The 20,248-nt window shown below is 26.7% G+C and overlaps 5 protein-coding genes across 5 annotated transcripts; 3 read left to right on the forward strand and 2 right to left on the reverse strand.

Annotated features, from left to right (window-relative positions):
- Positions 1–2,438: 2,438 nt before the first annotated feature.
- Positions 2,439–3,305, forward strand: OCT59_011515 (uncharacterized protein; the record flags this gene model as incomplete). The annotated part of the gene is made up of 3 exons (XM_025310882.2): positions 2,439–2,447; positions 2,812–2,865; positions 3,009–3,305. The coding sequence occupies 3 exons, from the start codon at positions 2,439–2,441 to the stop codon at positions 3,303–3,305; spliced, it is 360 nt and encodes a 119-aa protein (XP_025177537.2).
- Positions 3,306–3,865: 560 nt separating this feature from the next.
- On the reverse strand, positions 3,866–4,696 carry OCT59_011516 (uncharacterized protein; the record flags this gene model as incomplete). The annotated part of the gene is made up of 4 exons (XM_066133788.1): positions 3,866–4,233; positions 4,319–4,418; positions 4,499–4,545; positions 4,618–4,696. 4 exons carry the CDS (start codon positions 4,694–4,696, stop codon positions 3,866–3,868), a joined length of 594 nt encoding a protein of 197 aa, XP_065989113.1.
- A 1,197-nt stretch (positions 4,697–5,893) lies between these two features.
- On the forward strand, positions 5,894–6,797 carry OCT59_011517 (uncharacterized protein; the record flags this gene model as incomplete). Its single annotated transcript, XM_066133789.1, has 3 exons — positions 5,894–6,033; positions 6,173–6,366; positions 6,448–6,797. 3 exons carry the CDS (start codon positions 5,894–5,896, stop codon positions 6,795–6,797), a joined length of 684 nt encoding a protein of 227 aa, XP_065989114.1.
- Positions 6,798–10,945: 4,148 nt separating this feature from the next.
- Positions 10,946–13,976, reverse strand: OCT59_011518 (uncharacterized protein; the record flags this gene model as incomplete). The annotated part of the gene is made up of 4 exons (XM_066133790.1): positions 10,946–12,540; positions 12,701–12,770; positions 12,864–13,545; positions 13,813–13,976. 4 exons carry the CDS (start codon positions 13,974–13,976, stop codon positions 10,946–10,948), a joined length of 2,511 nt encoding a protein of 836 aa, XP_065989115.1.
- A 1,107-nt stretch (positions 13,977–15,083) lies between these two features.
- OCT59_011519 (uncharacterized protein) lies at positions 15,084–17,736 on the forward strand (the record flags this gene model as incomplete). The annotated part of the gene is made up of 5 exons (XM_025332081.2): positions 15,084–15,317; positions 15,405–15,477; positions 15,579–15,769; positions 15,851–16,187; positions 16,276–17,736. The coding sequence occupies 5 exons, from the start codon at positions 15,084–15,086 to the stop codon at positions 17,652–17,654; spliced, it is 2,214 nt and encodes a 737-aa protein (XP_025177533.1). The 3' UTR covers positions 17,655–17,736.
- Between the last annotated feature and the right edge of the window lie 2,512 nt (positions 17,737–20,248).

Here is a 20,248-nt window from a genome sequence, read left to right on the forward strand (position 1 = left end):
ATCAGAAAATAAAAAAATTTTTTTTATTATATTCAAAAACAAAGATAATAACCAATTCTTTTTTTCAATCACTTTTCAATCACTTTATTGTTAAAAAAAATTAATAAATATATAAAGTGGTTATTTTAAACAGTAAGTAAAAAAAAATTATTATTCATAAGTAAAAATTATTTTTTATTTGTTTTAACTTCAGTTCCCTACTTTTTTTTATATAAAATATTAAAAATATAAGCTATAATATAAGATTTTTTATTTTTTTTAAGTTAATAAGATTCTAAAATTTTTTTTTGATAAGAAATGATAACTTTATGTCAGTTTATGCAATTAACAAGTTCATTAATATCTTGGCATTCACATATGCTAATCAAATAATTTTAAACTCATTTGAAAGGTAAGAATGTACTTTATTTTAGCATTACTAGGCATGGTGATATCAACAATCAAAGATAAAAATTAAAAAAAAAATATATTGAATGAATTTGCTCAGCAACCAGTGAATCAATTCATTTGTTTTTGGATTCATTAGATAGGTCTTAATTTTCTCTTTTGGATGAATATAAATTCATCCATTTATCTTACATAGACATCAAGTTATTTGCAATTTTGTTCCAAGAATTTTATAATGATTATTTAAATTTTAATAATGGTGTATTAAAAAAAATATGATTAACAATTTTATTCATAAATTATTATTTTGTGCAACTGGTAATTTGGTAAAGTTTGTTTTTTAGAGTCAAAAAGTGCTAATTCCAAAAATTGGCATATATGAACAAATGATATGCTTGGGGACGAAGTCCCTCTTATTTAAGAAATAAATAAAGTTAAAAAAATTAAAAACGTATAGATGATCATGCAGATCTTGTGATAATCAATTAAAAAAGTGTTAGACGAAATTTTTTTTCAAAAATTTAAAATTTTTTCTTTTTTTATAAAAACATCATAAAATTTTTTTTACATTTTTTTCTATTTGTAAGATTAAATATTTGGATATTACATAATTACAAATTAAAATTATAAGTGTATTTCTTTTAAAAAATACTGTGATATTTCATAAAAAATATTTTTTTTTACTATTTTTATTTTTAAACTACTTGAATTTATAATTAATGAAAGAATTAATTTAAAATTCATGTTATTTCAAATTTTTGTCAACTCAGTTCTTAATTTTTATATTACATTTTTTTTTATATAAAATTTTTTTAAATTAAACTTATTTTTCCAAACACACTATAATCTCCACTTTGGACAAATGAAATCAACTTTATTTATTAATTGAAAGTTGTCCAGGCGGGTTAAAAGCACTTGAATATTAATTTTCATGAATGTAGATGTAGTGCATAGAGAAGATTGCATTTTTCTTGATGATATTAACTCTCTTTTCTGTTTTTTTTTAATTTAGAGCGTAATATCTCCACTTTAGACAAATGAAATCAACTTCATTTATTAATTGAAAGTTGTTCAGGCGGGTTGATTCTACTTGAATATTAATTTTCACGAACATAGGTGTAGTGCATAGAGAAGATTGCATTTTTCTTGATGATATTAACTCTCTTTTCTGTTTTTTTTTTAATTTAGAGCGTAATATCTCCACTTTGGACAAATAAAATCAACTTCATTTATTAATTGAAAGTTGTTCGGGTGGGTTGATTCTACTTGAATATTAATTTTCATGAATATAAGTGTAGTGCGTAGAGAAGATTGCATTTTTCTTGATGATATTAACTCTCTATCTTTTCTGTTTTTTTAATTTAGAGCGTAATATATCCACTTTGGACAAATGAAATCAACTTTATTTATTAATTGAATGTTGTTCAGGTGGGTTGATTCTACTTGAATATTAATTTTCATGAATGTAGGTGTAGTGCATAGAGAAGATTGCATTTTTCTTGATGATATTAACTCTCTTTTCTGTTTTTTTTTTAATTTAGAGTGTAATATCTCCACTTTGGACAAATAAAATCAACTTCATTTATTAATTGAAAGTTGTTCGGGTGGGTTGAAACCACTTGAATATTAATTTTCATGAATGTAGGTGTAGTGCTTAAAGAAAATTGCATTTTTCTTAATGATATTCTGTTTTTTTAATTTAGAGCATAATATATCTACTTTGGACAAATGAAATCAACTTCATTTATTAATTGAATGTTGTTCAGGCGGGTTGATTCTACTTGAATATTAATTTTTATAAGATTTCGTTTTTTTGTAGCTGTATTAACTTTAAAACACTTATTACAACTTACATCATTATTTTAAATCATAGGAATTAATTTATATTATTGGCTAATTATAATCACATTGATACTAAGGATTTTTTTTTATTTTTATATTTGATTTAATAATTTAATAAAATATTATTAAAATCAAATTCATATAAATGCAACTAATATTAATAATTGTAATTTAAGTAGTAAATTCATTAACCAAATCATGTAAATTCTATGCTTAAAGTATGTAATTTCTGTGATCAAATCAATATAAATTCAGCATAAATTATGGTTAAATCATGCAAATGATGCATTTTGTAATATGGAATTGTGCATTTTCTGTATTCCTATATAGATTAGAAATATTATTTTTAAGAAAAAATTGTATAAAACCTTATTAAAAACATGATTTTTTATAGGATCTAATTATAATAAATTTTATTATTCAGTAATATTTTAGTGATTTTACATACAATTCAATTTATTTATATCAAAGAATTTTTTTAATTATAAATGTTATATTTGGGGGACGAAGTCCCCCGGCAAATCGCATATTCTAGTTTAAAATTAAATATTGACTAATATTTACATTTTTTACATTTTTTAGGATTTTGAAACCAATGGAACAAAATTTGGTCGTTTAATAACTTCCGATGGTCGAGTAATTGGGTCAGAATGGATACGTAGAAATAAAGACTGGGCATGAATTAATTACACTGTTTTGGTTAGTATTTAATGCAATATAATCATTTATTAATTTTGTAAATTAATTTTGTAAGTTTTATTTAATAATTTTCATTTTAGACCCGTTTAGAAATTGACAAATGGGCTCACTTACCAAGTGCAATCCCAGAATTCGTAATTAAATCATTTTACGCTCAGGTTAATTATTTTTTTTTATACGGATATATGGATCAGAAAATAATGCTAGCGAACGTAACATGGACAAATGAAGTTAATGTAGATTCATTAGGTACAACTTCCTTTGTAGGTGATAGTTCTACACAATTTATTGATGTTACTGCAATCAATAGATGTGTAGGTTTTATGAAATTGGGACGTAAAACATATATTATTGATAAGGAATGTATGGAAGAATAGAAATAAATAATTTAATTAAAAATTGTCAAATAATCTGAAATTGTATTACGCGCGATGTGTATGTCGGATTTCTTAAATAAAACTTTCTTAAATAAAACTTTCTTAAATAAAACTGTAGGGATATTATACGTAATTTCAATCTAATAAAATTAGAAATAAACGTCTGCCTTACTTACCGTTAAAATCTGAATAAGTATTTGCAATAGTTCTCAAATAAGTATAGAATTCTTTACCGATATCTGGACTAACAACAGACGTATTTATTATAACAGACTGCATAGACGACGTATTGTAATGTATTATAATAACGTTTATAAATAAAATTGTTTATAGTTAAATATAACAATTAGGCAGGCATTCATTTGGCCAATTTAGCCTTTATAATAAAAATCGCGTTAATATTATAGCAATGATAATAATATAAAAATTTTTTTTATTAGAATGAATAATATTAATTAATTAATTATTAAAACGTTAATATATACTAAGCAATAAGCAATAATTATAATAATATGAAATTAATTAATTAACATCAAGCCTCGCAATTTAATTAACATTAATTAATCATCATCGATTTCCCAAATTGCGAGGCTTGCGAGGCTTGATTGAAAACCTCCTTCTTCTTCCTCAAATATTTGAACCACTTCCTGTTCCTGATCCTGCTGCTGCTGTTGCTGTTGCCTTTGTTGATCCTGCTGTTGCTGTTGCTGTTGCCTTTGTAATTTTTGATCCTGATCCTCCTGATTCTGATCTTGATCCTGCTGCTGTTGTTGTTGGCTAAGTAATTTTTTTTGATCCTGATCTTGATCCTGATTCTGATCCCGATCCCGATCCCGATACTGCCGATTCTGATCCCGCTGCTGTTGCTGTTGTTGTGTTTGTGACTGTTGCCGTTGCAATTGTGTTTGTGACCGTTGGAATTGCAATCCTAAAAATATTATTTAGAATTTAATATTATTTAGAATTTAAAAAAGAAATTAAAACACTTTACAAGATGATTCAAAAGTTAATACTTGGTTTTTTCCAAAACTTATTTCTGAATTCTAAATAATATCTTTCTCCGTTTCTTGTTATTTTTCCCCTCGGATCCTTAATAATAGATAATTCCATACTCTAAAGATTATAAATTAGTATATTAGCCTACATTTGAAGAGATAATGACAATATTGTATAATATTATATTGAATATTTACCCGACAATCCTTTACAATACCATGGAATTTTTCGCTCGCTTGACGTCCTGTATAAACTGTTTTGAATCTTTGGTTGATTTTTCCAGCAGTTGAGATCCACCAAGCTCACTTGCAATTACCACCGCCAAGCGAGTGGTAATGTGCATTACCTTCTTTCCTTTCATCGATGAGCATTCTTACTTTGTCGTCAGTCCACATAATGTTAATTGAAATTGAAATATTTTTTTTTTTGAAGAAAAAAAATTTTGAATTAATTTTTTTTAAAAAAAAAATGTAAAATGGAAACGAATGAATTTGATTTAATTTTTTTTTTCATAAATTAAATAATACTTACGTTTTAATGATGTAATAAATATCAATAAATTAAAAAAAGTCTAATAAATAATATTACTTATTAATGATGTAATGAATTACTACGCTGATTGATCAAATTGAATTACTTATGTTTATGTGTAATTCTGCAATTTTACCCGCGACTCACCCGTGACTCACCCGCAATAATATAATACTTATAATATACTGAACACCGCGACTCACCCGCGACTCACCCGCGACTCACCCGTGACTCACCTGTAACTCACTCGCAACATTACTAAACACTTTATAACCATCTTTCTATAAAAAAAATTACACAAATTTGAACCTTTTTATCAATTGAAAAAAAGAATTTAATCACTTATTACTTTATCAACAGCGGCCTCAATTTCGAATGGTATGTGATTACAAAATGATGATCTAATACTCAACAGCGGCCACCTCAATTCAAATATATTCGAATGGTATGTGATAACAAAATGATGAATTTACCTTAAGTGCTCGCTAGACGTTTCAATGATTTTGGTTTAGTTTTTAACAAAATGTAATACTTCATAACTAAATGTACAAGCATTTGACCTGACCACTGGTCTACCATTATTTTTTTGCGTCATTGATTTTTTAAATGCGCCATTTATTATTTTTGCGCTACTATTTATTTCACAATTGGATTTCTTATATGACCGATATGCAAAATTGCATGTGATATTTTAATAAACGTTTTGCACTATATGTGTATTCTGCAGTTAGCCCATTATTTTATTTATATAGTTAAATTTATAATACTAGATTATTAATTATTACACCAAAATTCTAAAAAATACTACGTATATATATATAATGGAATATTCCCTAATTTAGAAATTTACCATGATTTTAAAATTTTTTCCGTACAAAAAAAATTTTTTTTCCATGATTTTTTACTAAAAAAAAAAATTCTCCTAATTCCATGATTTTTAATTTTTTTTTACCTCCTTATAAAAAAAAAAAATAAATAAAATGGATTTTATTTCAAGTCTCTCACCTTTCTCGCGTCTCTCACCTTCTTCGTATCTCTTACCTCGCTTCTAATTCTAAAAAATGAATACCAATAATTATAATAATAATAATAATAATAATAATAATATTCTATTTGCTTATCAAACAACAATGCAGGAGTTTAAAGAAGGAACTAACTCTATTCATAAAACGACGCTTAACGCGCTTATTAATAACTTGCAGTAAGTAAAATAATTAATAAAAGAAATAAATAAAGTAAAAAAATAGATAAATAAATAAATAAATAAAAGAAAAATCTTTAATTATAATCTTATAATCTTAAAATACATTTTTTGTTTTTTGACGACTTGTAATAAACAGACCACCAGTATTTGGAAGTGGGAAAACTTCTACGTTTAGTTCGTTCGGAGTACCTTCGTTTGGAGCACCCTCGTTCGGAGTGCCTTCGTTTGGAGCACCCTCGTTCGGAGTACCTTCGCCTTCGTTTGGAACACCCTCGTTCGGAGTACCCTCGTTCGGAGTACCTTCGTTCGGAGTATCCTCGTTCGGAATTGGTAATAAAATTAATAAAATTTGTTTTTTTATATATATATATATTTAACAACTTTAAAACAACTTCTATTATATTATTATAGCTGCGGCAAGAGCAGCAACAATAGCAGCAACGACCACAGCAGTAACAAATGTACCAACACCAATAACAACCGCACCAACAACAACAAGTGCACTAATATTAGCTGCACAAACACTACCAACCGCATCAACAACCGCATCAACAACATCACCAATACCAACCGCATTAACAACTACTGCTGCATCAACCGCAACAACAGCAGCTATTGCAACAACAACAATAGCAGCAGCAACAACAACATATCACCAGTCTCCATCAATTCCATCATACTGGCCTTCTTTACAGCAACAGCAACAGCAGCAACAGCAACAGCAGCAACAGCAACAGCAGCAACAGCAAAAGCAGCAATAGCAACAGCAACAGCAACAGCAGCAATAGCAACAGCAACAGTGAGCAGCAACAGCAACAGCAACAGCAGCAACAGCAACAGCAGCAACAGCAAAAGCAGCAACAGCAAAAGTAGCAACAGCAGCAATCACAGCAATCGCAGAAACGGCAACGGCAGCAACAACGTCAACAGCGCCGACAGCGCGAATGTTTTGAATCAACGGGTAATAGAATTTATTAATTTAATGTAAAAGTAAATTTTATAAATTATTTAATAATAAAATTTTTAAATTAATAAAAATAGGAGCTGTTTGCTATTATTGTAATGATAATCATTACATCTTCGCTTGTACTAAAATACCGAAAGAGTATAAAGGCCATTGCGTTAATTGCTGGGCGGACGATCATATGGTTATGAGTTGTAATAATGTTAAAATAAAAGAGCCTTGGCTCTAAAAATTTTTTATATTTTGTGGGTAAAATTTTTTTAGTACTAATGGCTTAGAATTTAAACTAATTTACAAAATTTTTTTTTCAGTTTTTAGTATCTGGAATCGATTAGTATCTGAATATCTGGGTTGGTTGGTTTTAAAAAAAAAATTTTTTTAATATAATTTTGTAAGTAAAAATTTAAAATAATTAGTTATTTTTTTAAATTTAAAAAACTAATATTTTTAATTTTTTAACTCCTTTTTTTCTCCTTTTTTTTTAATCTTTTTTAATTTTAGGTTAGACTAAAAAGAATTATTTTTTTTTTTTTTTTTGAATTATGCTATGCTCGAACTATTTTTCGGGATTAATAAAAAATATTCGATTGGGGTCGAACTATTTTACCGATTGGGGTCGGATTAATCTTGAAAAATGTTCGATTATATTATCCGATTGGGGTCGGATTAATATTTTAAAAAATGTTCGATTGGGGTCGAACTAATAATAAAAAAAAAATTTTTCTTTATAAAATTATATATTTATTTTCATATATATTATTTTTAATATTTTTTATTTATTAATATTATACAATTAATACTAATTTTTTTGTCAGATGTATTAAATTAATTCGCAATTCGTAAAAAAAGTAATAAATGAAAAGATTTACATTAATTTTATATAATGATCGGTTAATAGTGATAATAAAATGTGTTAATACTAAGAATCAAATGCGTTAATACAAAGAATCTCTAACCGTTTTAAATCTAAACATGAATAAACGACCCATAAAATTCGTTTCTGTTAGCCAAATAATATGTAAATTATAAGATGTAACTTCAATTTGTATTAGACCACTTGCAATATTAATCCCGTCAATTACTAAATTTCTTGTTGTAATACAAGATGTCTTTGCAGATTCTGTAAAAATTTTTCTTTATTGATTTTTTAGGACCCAGAAATATATATATAGGGGTCAGGTGGCGTAATGTGAAAAAATAGAATTTACAATAGAATTTACTATTTTTTCAATAATATTTTTCTAAAATTTCACTTTTTAATCCTTAGAAATTTCTTCAATTAATACTAATTAAATAAGTACGTACAGTAAATATATTATATATATATAAGATTAGCTAAATTTAGACCAAAAATACGCAAACTTGATGACCTAACTATAGATGAAAAATTCTAAAATTGTACGCAAATCAAAACTTTACTCTGTCTAATTCCACTATGGTGGTGATGCATCTGTGTACCCTACCTCTGTATATATATTTCTAGGTGCTGATTTTTATGATGTAACTTTTTTATTCCCACGTATTCATTAAATAAAAGTTATTTTTTCGTTCCTCGTCCCTAAAATTTTTTTCCATTAAATATTTCTATTGTTTAATAATTATGTTCTTTATAAAAAATATCAATATTTCAAGAAATGACTAATTGGCCTAGTTGTGAAATGCAATTTTTACGTTCAACTTATTAAAAAATTAAAATTATTCATATCATTAAATGTCAAATATATATTGGTGGGTGTTTATTATTTTGTCTGCGTGTATAATGCTCAATGAAACCTACAGTATTGCGAGGAAAGATAAGGTTTTCCTCTGAACGCCTTTTAGCATTATTTTCATTATTTTCGCTTACACCCTTATGCTAACACCCCTATGCTGAAAGTGTTATCCCTACGTGTTTCTTTTGATATTTAATTAGATATTTTAATAGCCACTCGCGTATAGGTTAACAATTTTTTTCATTTTTTCTTTTTTATAATTCATATTTATAGGTTGTCATGTGAAATTAACTATATCTCAAGGTGTTTAGATGAGCAAATTCTTCATGATCACACCTTTCTATGATTATCTACTCATACTTCTTCAACTTATAAATAAATTCACGCTTTGGAAACACAATATTGACTTTGAATTTAAGGTATGAACGCTTAAATTTACTAGTTTGTTACTAGTATATTTGGGTTTGTTGTTGACGATACCGACAATGCGTTTACTTGTATTGAAGTTATTTTACAGTAGGTTTTAATGATACTTTGTTGGTGGTTCTATTGATTTGTGCCAACAATAGCATTAGTTAGCCGTTCCTTTCTAATTTATGTTTGGTAATGTCATAAATTATTATAAATAACTAATCTATGTAATTCTTGTTCCTTACCCGACCTTTAATTATATAGCCTAGATATATTTGGTAGAACATTTACTTATACTCATGAACGTGTATGGAATATATAACTTTTATATGAAAACAACCTCGTATATAAGACTTTTTTTTATTTTTTGATAGTTAGTCTACTTAGATTTTTTATATAAGGGTACATACCAATTACCTCTCTTTCAATAAAAGTTTCCGTAATTTAAGTGTCGGGATATGAAATTTTATAATTTTGTAAAGTTTATACGTTAATTTTATTTATTTAAATTCACGAATAATTTTAATTTTTAATTTTTATTATTTATTATATTTATTAATAAAATTAAAAAAATATTTAATAATTATTCTACCTTATTTTTTTAAATGATAAATTAACGATTTTTTAACAAATAAAAATATATATATTGAAATAAATTGAGATAAAAATAATTTATATAATTAATTATAATTGTTTTCCCATTATATACATTATACAGAAGATTTGATTGTGAGTTTTTTAACCTTAAGTGCCGTGAGTTCTTTGACTGGTCTAGATCTTAATATTCTGGCTTTTTGATTGATATAGTGAAAAGTTTTTTAAATAAGAGCATTTTTTTATTAATTATTTTATTTATTCTTATACAATAAATACACTTTTTACAATACCGGATTTTATAAAAAATTGCTTAGTAATACAGTTATAATAAAATCAAAAAAATTGATGAGTTTCATTGTTGATAAAAAATTTTTTTATTAATCAACTGAATTATATCAATAAAAGAATATCCAAGCAAATAATTATACATTTATTTATTATAAAAAATCATTAAGGAAAGGTAAAAAAATTAAGTAAATTTAAGATGTAACAACGAAGGTAAATTTAGGATGTAACGAAGGTGGATAAGAAAAAAGAAAGATGACGTCGAGCATGATAGTGATGGTGGTTGCGAATAGTATGGTGTATATGGTGGGTGGCGGCGGTAATTGTGGTGGAGAAGGAGGTGATTGTAGTAAAGGAAAATGATCGAAGAAGTAATTGTAAAGACGGAGGAGGTGATCGTAATAAAGAGTGTTATAATGTTTGCGAATATTAGTAAACGTGATTTTCAAGTTTTACTATAATATAAAAACCTATTAGCAAACGCGGTTTTCGGTTTTATCGCGATTTCCTTAAACTTCGACTCAAAATATTATAAGAGTGAGAAAATGTAAAGAAGTTTATAAAAAATGCTTAAAAATGCTTAAAAAAATGTTAGGAGAAAGTTATTTTACGAATTTTACCAATAATTTTTAATTTTTACCACGAATAATAAATGGGTAAACAGTATATATATTACTTTTTAGGAATTAAATATATTCGCAACTTACAATTAAAGTAAAATGCATATACTGATCACCCATCGTGCAATTGTAACAATTGTATTAAAATAGAACGTATATTTCGTATATTTTTAAATATTGTACAATAATCGCACAATTTTTATATCCTAAACTTTTATTGCACAAAAGTTGAACGATTTCTGTATACTTAATTTAAGTTTATTTTCAATTGTATAAAAATCGCACACTTTTAATACACTATAAAATTGGTATGACTATTTTTATCCAAAAATCTGCAATAATTGTATGATTTCTGCACGGACTTGAACAAATATTGCACAAAAATTGGATAATCTTTTTTCATAGGGCATATGCCATTTAATTGTCTTTTCTTCGCTTAGTTTTTTGAGAATTAATCTTTGTTCATCAGCTAACTTGTTTTTATTATCTAGCTTCAACACCTCAATGATATTCTCTTTAGCATTCTTATAATCAGCCTTCTTATAATAAGCAATGCCGCGAAAGTACCAATATTCTGATAAAGAGGTTAAATTTGGAATCGTGTTAGGAAGTTGAATAACTTTTGTATATTTAGATAATTTAAATAAGCATTTTGCAATACCAAGCGCAGCATCTAGATTTTCTGGATCTACTACACGTGCTTTCTCATAGTTCTTTTGAGCAGATATCCAATGACATAAGCTGTCTAAGTGATTAGTTTTTCCCTCTTTCTCGGCTAATTGTTCATAATAAACTGCTATTTTATTATAGAGGCGTATTTTTTTCTGGTTTAAAGATGCTTGCTGTAATTGTTTATTTAGATAACCAACATATTCATCATTATCTATATAGGTAATTAGAGATAATTTAGGCGATTCTTTAGATGGTTCTTTGGGTGATTCACCAATGATCCATAATAAATCCTTCAAAGCTTCATGACGCCATTTGGCTGTATTGACAAATTGATAATTACAATCAATTGAATTTTGGACATCTTTAATAGTTCTGATGGCTCGCTCAATTTCTTCTTTACCATCATCTAATATATCAAAAATTGCTTGATTAATTTTTGTGATATTACTTACTTCTTCTAACCTTGATTGGAAAGGCATTTCTTGAGAATCATCTTTACATTCTTTATCTAAATCATTATAATCTTCAAGTGAGATAAAATCTTTAAATTTAATGTAAGTACTACATATGTTGTATTTTTTACGTAATTCAAAAATACGATTATCCCAAGTTTTAGCCTCAGTTCTAAGTTTTTCACTTAGTACTCCATCAAAAGCATTTGTTGCAAGTGCCTTTATGTCCTTTGCTGTTTTTCCCTTGACTTTTATTTTCCTGCTACTTAAGACCTCACCAAACAAGTTTAAAAGGTAGGCAATACCATCAGATCTAAAACCATAATTTAAGAGGGTATCTATTATATAATCAGTATTAATACAATCTTCTAATTTTAAGAGACTGGCATCTGCCTTAAATTCTACAGAAAGTTCATCGAGAAACTTTTGATAATTTCCTTTATCATAAGCTTTTAGTGTTTCAATCATAATATTATTAAGTTTTTCACGAATTTCCGTCTCTTCTAAAAGAAGGGTAGCTCTGTTCCATAACTCTATGCCAGCCCATATGCCTAAACCGACAATGAGCGCAAGAGAACCAGCAACTGATGCACTAATTCCTATTATAGTTGCTGCTTGATAGATGTAAATGTAAGAAGCCACGGCTATAGATATTCCTCCTCCCATAGCTGCAATTCCTGCTGCTTTATGCTTTAAAGCACGATTCTTGGCATGCAAAATCACTTCTTTAGGAACTTGATAACGAACTAAACTCCGGTCAGCTTTAAGCACTATATCGTTGTTAATTGAATCTTGAAATGAATTTTTTATCAAAAAGAGAAATTTTCTGGTCCACTATTTTTATTAATGCCATTGTATTATCAAGTTTGTCTATTAGATTTATCGCAGTATTTTGGTTAGTAGTATTTTTAGTATTCGTTGTAGTATTAGTATCTGTCATAGGATTTCCACCTTTAACTTTATCAAATATCTTTTTTGTTTTAATAAAATCCTGTTGCGTAATCCTTTGATAATTTTTAAGCTGCAATTTAATTGCCGATAAAGCAAATAAATTAGCTTAAAAAAATTTATTAGCAATGTATAAGCATAATGCTATATTTTCTCGCAATTCTACTTGCTTTTTTAGTAGTTTAGCTTGATCAGCAATTTTGCAAGCTGCTCGATATTCCTGATATGCCAACATTTCACTATCCACGACAAAAAGCTTTAATTTTTTGGAAGAAATTTCTTTAATATCATCTTCATTTAACAGTTTCAATTTTTTCCATTGACCTTTAGCTGCGTTATGATAATCGATTGTAATTTTCCAAAGTTTGTATGCTTTGTTTTCATGAAAAGTCATGTAACCTTTATTTTGTAAGATTACAATTAAGTCATTTAACAAGTTTTTTTTAAATTCTAGTGCAGAATTTAATAGTTCAGCGCCTAGGCTTTGATGCTTCTCTTGAAGCCAAGTTGCAGTATTAGGTCGATTTGTTTTATCAGAATGGAAGTATAAAGCAATATCTCTGAACCGCTTATTAATTTCTTCTTCTGTAAATATAGTATTGCCAAATAAAATTTCTTTTTTATTTTGGGAATTCAAGGTATGATATATAAAAGCTAATCTATTTGAATAAGCTGATTTACTAGCTAATGATTTTAAAATATTTAAAGAAGAAGTCAATTGTTGCCTATTTTCATTACTAGTATTTGAAGTCAGAGACGCATTCAAATCAATTAGCAAAATTGTCTCATATGTAACAATATTCCTATAATCTTCAAAAGATTTGGATATAACATTAAACCATTTAAAACTTTCTCAAAATGTTTTGAATATTTTCTAATTCTTTTTCTACAGTTTCTTGAGTATCCTCTTTATTTTCTTTTTCAATATTAAAACCTTGATTGATATTGCTTAGAGTAGCTTCTATAAATAATCTTGATTCTGTTTTGTAGGTGTCTATTTTCTTGAGTTTCTTAGAAAAATTTTTAATTTCTTTGCTAGTTCTTCTTGTTTACTAGCTCTTACTATTTTGCCAATAAACGTTAAATAGTTAGCGTATGTTGCGTGATACTTATACCTAATGAGTCCATACTCGTCATCATCGTCTATTCTATTTATTAATTCTTTTCCTTCTTCAAATTTTTGCTCAATCTTAGGTTGATTTAGAGTTTTATCATGGAATAGAAGTTTAATTAAATTTTCTATTTCTAAAAAAATATTTTCGATTTGAGAAATTACCATCTTGATACTAGTCTTAAATACAAAATTATCTTTTAATAGTCTCACTCTCCTTTATAAATAACGCAAAATATAAGGCAGAGCTGTTCCTTCGTCAATTATGTAAATTTGGTTTGATTTTAAGAGTTAAAAACAAAGCTTTTAAATATAATAAAGAAGGAATGAATGGAATATTTTGCGCCTAACCGTATTAATTTTTTTATCGTTCAGCCTAATAGGATCATGCAGATTTTCACTGATATTTTTGTTAAGCATATAATGAATGATTATACATAATTGATAATAAGGGGGAATAAAAAAAATGATGTAAATGAAATTTTAATAGGAAAGTGGTTTTCAAAATGGTACGATCTTCAAAATAATACAACAAAAAAATTCGAAACCAATCATAATTTTAATTTTGTTCACGTGACAACGAACGAAAAAATTGCAAAACCTTCTTTAAAATATAATTGTTGTTATAATTAATGCAATTACGCTATTTTTTTTTGTAAAATAAAGCGTATATTTTTAGAAATAATCAGCATAACATATGAACGTGACATAATACTGGGAAAATTGTATTAAACTTGCTGCGCCACGAATATTTATGCGATTTAGAATGTCATTATTATTATGCTCTTTATTGAAGAAATTTTCGGAACGATTACGGAGTACAGGTTTTGATTATTTGTAGATCACCTCGCACAAATTTGTATAACGAGATAGTTATTGATTGGCATTTCAAAATAGGTTGTATATGGTTCCTCGCACAAATGATTGCGAAGGATTTCTTCCCAAATACATAAAGACCGAATACTATTATAGTATCGTTAAAAGGTCGAACCGCTATAAACGGATATTTGTTTATCAATAAATTGATGTTCGTATATTTCACATGATAATATGTTTCACTTAAATCTTGTTAAATATGTAATTATTGTTGATTATCATGTCAGATGATCAATAAAGATATAAATAAACAGACTAACCAATAACGTCAATAAATGAAAATTCAAAAACCTTATCAACGAGACTACATTTTTAAAAAAGAATTATTTTATTTTATTTTTTCTTTCTTTTTTTTTTCAAATAAACAGCAAAACAATTATAATCATTATATTATTTACCATGTCTCAATATAATGATGTTGATTATACAACAGATATCGATTGGCTTGAAGAAGCAATAGCTAAAAAATACTTTAAATATTATGAATTCGAGAATTTTAGCAATATTCAAGAAATTGGTACTGGAGGTTTCGGAAAAGTTTTCCGCGCAAGTTGGAAAAGTTCAGGACAATATTTAGCCTTAAAAACTTTTTTTAATTTTGATGATGCTACAATTAAAGCAATATCTCGTGAGGTAATTATATATATATATATATATTTGTAAGTCATTGATATGATTAGTTATTTTTCTACATATTAATTTTTAATTCAAATTATTTAGTTAAAACTTCAACGTGAAGTTGATTTTCATAATAATATTATTCGTTTCTTTGGAATTACAAAATATGAGCCAGGTAATTATCACGTACTCCCATTGATCATTTATCGTCCTTTAAGGACTTTATAATACTATACAAGCTCAATAATTAATGAAGTTTTTTTATAATATTATTAGAAAACAAAAATAATTTATTAAACTTGAACCGGTATTCATTAGTAATGGAATATGCCGATAATGGTACGCTTCGAAAATATTTGGGGAAAAATTTCGATAATATTACTTGGAAAGATAAACTAAATATGGCTTATCAACTTGCCAGTGCCGTTTCATGTTTACATAACGAAGGTATTGTGCATAGAGACCTGGTAATTATTACAAATTATTATAAATGTTTTTTATCTATAATATTTGCATGTATATATTTATTTATATTATTCTTTTGATAGCACTCCAATAATATATTGGTTCTTAAGAATAAGATTAAATTGGCCGATTTTGGATTATCAAAGAGTATTGAAGAAACGTCTAACGTGCAATCTTCAAAATTATTTGGTGTTATTCCTTATATTGATCCAAAAAGATTAATGAATCAAAAATATAAATTAAATGAATTGAGTGACGTATATAGTGTTGGCGTGTTATTGTGGGAAATATCCAGTGGTAAACAACCTTTTTGTAGTGAAGGTGAAGCATATGATATTGGGTTAGCTTTTGAAATTTCACAAGGTTCTAGGGAAGAACCTATTCCTGATACGCCTGAGGCTTATGTTACGCTTTATACCGGTAAATTTTAATTTTTTTTTTCCTTATGCGAAAAAACATTAAATCCTTAGAATTTATTTAATCTAAAATTAACCTTCTTTCTTATTAGAATGTTGGGATAAAGAACCAATTTTTCGTCCGACCATGAATGAAGTAGTCGATCAATTGGGAGCAATTATGTATTCAATTAGCGAAATAAACGAATATAATACTGTAAGTGGACGACAAAAAAATGATTCAATTACTGGTGAAATTGAAAATTGTGTTGCTTCTGATGATTTAATTGCATGTAAGAAAATGGAATGTTCCAACAAACAAGATATACAAGATGAACAAGATGAACAAGATGATAAAAGTGATGAAGAATTAATAAATAATTCAAATTCTTCATTTATAAAGCCATTAATAAGCGTAATAGCTGATGAAATGGCTAACCTAATTTTTAATGAAGAAAAAAAATTGGAAGTGTCTACTATTTGTCGTTATTGTGAAGTTTATAATGTCAAATCAGAAGAAGTTTATGAGTGGTTATTGGAAAACCAATATGATTCAAATTATATTTTTTTACTCGGAGTTTTTAATCATTTAGGAATTGAAACTAATGCTAATAAGGAAAAGGCGGTCGAATTATATCAAAAAGCGGCAGTCTTAGGACATAGTGTAGCGCAGTATAATCTTGCTTGTATGTATAAAGAAGGAAAAGTTGTATGTCGAGATAATGAGAAAATTTTTAACTTACTTGAAAATTCAGCTGAAGGAGAATACTTAAACGCAATAAATATGTTAGGAGAGTGTTATTATAAGGAAATCGGAACTGATATTGACAAAGAAAAAGCTTTTGAGTTATATCAAAAAGCAGCGAATTTAGGGCATAGTGTAGCTCAATATAATCTCGCACAAATGTATAGAAAAGGAGATGGTGTTGATAAAGATGAAAAGAAAGCTTTTGAATTATTTGAAGAATCTTCTAAAGAATGTTTAAACGGAAAGTTTATGTTAGGGTACTGTTATAGTAAGGGAATTGGAACTAGTGTTGATAAGAAAAAGGCAGCCGAATTATATCAGCAATCTGCAGATCAAGGACATGAGTTAGCTAAAAATAATCTTGCCATTTTATATAAGAGAGGAGAAGGTGTTAATAAAGATAGTGACAAAGCTTCCGAATTATTTAAAGAATTATATCTCAAAGGATACTCAAATATATACGGTACAATATTAGATTGTTGTGATATTGATGATGACGAGAAAGGGCAAGTTAAAAGTTTTTTTAATAATAAGTGTGTGAGTTTAATCAATACTTTAGTTAGTGATCTGAGTGACGAAAAACAAGTTGAAATTTGTCAGGCTGCAGCAGAAGTTGGACAAAAGTTGATTAAATTCGATTCTGCTGAAATTGTTGATAATTATAAAACTTGTGAAGGGATTATTAAAAATATAAAAAATGTGTTCTATAGGAGTGCGGATGAAATTAAAAAATTTAAGAATTAACAATATTTTAAAAATAAATTATTTATTTTGTATATAAAATGTTTCAATTAATAAAATTCTTGGTTCAAACTTTTCTATTATTAAGTACAACTTTATTGCGTCAATTGTATATACTTTTTGCGCCTACGGCCATAACTGATTGGTGTGACAAATAGCAGATAGATTTTCTTTACATATTAATTCTGTAATTAATTATTGCTGAGATAGTAATTTGGCACTTTTTTTTAAAAAAAAAAAATCATGAGTGTAATCACGTGACTTTTAATTGACTATCATGGCGCAAAAAATTTTTAGTACGTCCGTGTCTAATAAAACATTTTAAATTACTAAATATTAAAAAAAAAAAAATTGTTTTCTTACTTTTTGGAACCCGAGAGTTCACCAGGTATAGTTTTTATTTAGACTTAAATATTATATTTTGGAGAAAATATCAAAAGAAGTTCCAAAAAGGTTGTGAATCTCTCTACTGGAAAATATAATATTATTTTTTAAAAAAAAGTATTTGAATTCTATAGGTATGTTTTCACATGTCTTTACAAAAATAATAACAAAATAATACATAATATTCAAACTAAAGTACTTTCATATTTTAAATTTTTGCGCCATTGATACTGTAGTCTTATTGTAAATCACGTGACTACACGCTCCTCTTAAGAGAATCGTGAGAGGAAGCAGGTTAACATTATTATATTTATCGCTGCAAAATGATACAACGTAGTTACATTATATTTCAAACTTTATAAGTGTGGCGAATAAACTTCTGTTGATTGCATAATATACCAATTAAAATTCTATTTTGTTTTGTAATGTATCAACTTGATCACAAACTATTATTTTTTTACTTAAATTTTACATTTTGTTGAATTAATTTTTTATTACATGATGTACTACTATGTTCCATATTAAAAAAAGTGAAAATTAAAATAAATTCCTATCAATGAAGATTTGTGCTACTATATTCCATAAGGATAATTATAAATTATCATTAATTCTGGTAGAATAATTTGCTGAAAATTATAAATAATTTTGGCTATCAAAACTAAAAGTGTGAATTTGTACTACTATATTCCATATTAGGTTTATAACCAAAAAAGGACAATCATAAATTATCATTAATTCTGGTAGAAAAAAATCTACCAAAAAGGATAACAACAAATTATCATTAATTCTGGTAGAATAATCTACCAAAATTATAATTAATTTTGGCTATCAAAACTGAATTTATGATACTATATTCCAATATTAGGTTTTTAACTAATTATCTAATTCTGGTTACCCAAAATTAAAATTAATTTGATCAAAAAATCAAAAATATGAAAATTAATTTAGATGTATAAATCAGACAACTAATAGAATTACTAAATCTCAAATAATTCCTTAACATTTGTAATTAATAACGTTTCAAAAGTTATACATTCTATAACATTTTGTATATACCATTTTTTTTAGCATCAAATCTCCCAATAATTATCAGATATAATATTTTGTTTACTCAATTTTGCTATTATTATATATAAAAACCACGGTATAGATAAATAATTGAAAAACGAGAAACTTTTGCGTAAATTTAACGCTCTTCATTCAATATCATTTTATATTGGTTAATTAGATCAGGACCCAGAAATATATATACAGGGGTAGGGTACACAGTTGCGTCTCCATCATAGTGGAATTAGACGGAGTAAAGTTTTGATTAGCGTACAATTTAAGAATTTTTCATCCATAGTTAAGTCATCAAGATTGCGTGTTTTTTATCAAAATTTTTAAAAATTTTTATATGTAAAAAATTAGTTTGCGTATTTTTGGGCTAATCTTATTTATATAATATATTTACTGTACGTTAACCGCATTGTAATATTTAGTATTAATTGAAAAAAATTTCTAAAGGTAAAAAAGTGAAATTTTAGAAAAACATTATTGAAAAAATGGTAAATTAGAATAAAATTTTATTTTTTCACATTATATAAAAAGTCTCTGCGTGCAGCTCATTTTCGCCACCTGATCCTTATTTATATATTTCTGGGCCTATTAGATCGGGATCTATTATTAATTGGGAAATTTTTGTTGAGTCCAGCGTGGAAGACCTCAATTAATAAAAGATTAACAATGCTCATAATTAGCCACACATGACGAGCAACAAGGGTTAACAGAAATATCTTTATAATAATAATTTATATCATACATTTTTTTGAAATCTTGAATAAAATATAATACGAAAAATAATAAATCACTTGATTCATACATAATTACATAAATGTCTAATACAGAATCTATAATAATAATTTATATCATACATTTTTTTTGAATAAAATATAATACGAAAAATAAATAAATCACTTAATTAATACATAGGAATGAGTTTTAACCATCATGTGTAGAATCATCACGTGACTGAATGGAAGACCCTTCACTCCGTTCTCTGTTCTGGACTAATTAGTTGAGTTATTAATAAAATAGTAAACGAAACTATGAATTAAAATAATAACAATCATAATATTAAATTAATAAATAATCATGATATGATTTTAATTACTTGGTGCGACAAGTGCGAGTGTGCGACATCTGTTAATAGGAAAAAAATAAAAATACGATTA

This window comes from Rhizophagus irregularis, chromosome 2 (genome assembly GCF_026210795.1).
Source record: "Rhizophagus irregularis chromosome 2, complete sequence".
Taxonomy (NCBI): domain Eukaryota; kingdom Fungi; phylum Glomeromycota; class Glomeromycetes; order Glomerales; family Glomeraceae; genus Rhizophagus; species Rhizophagus irregularis.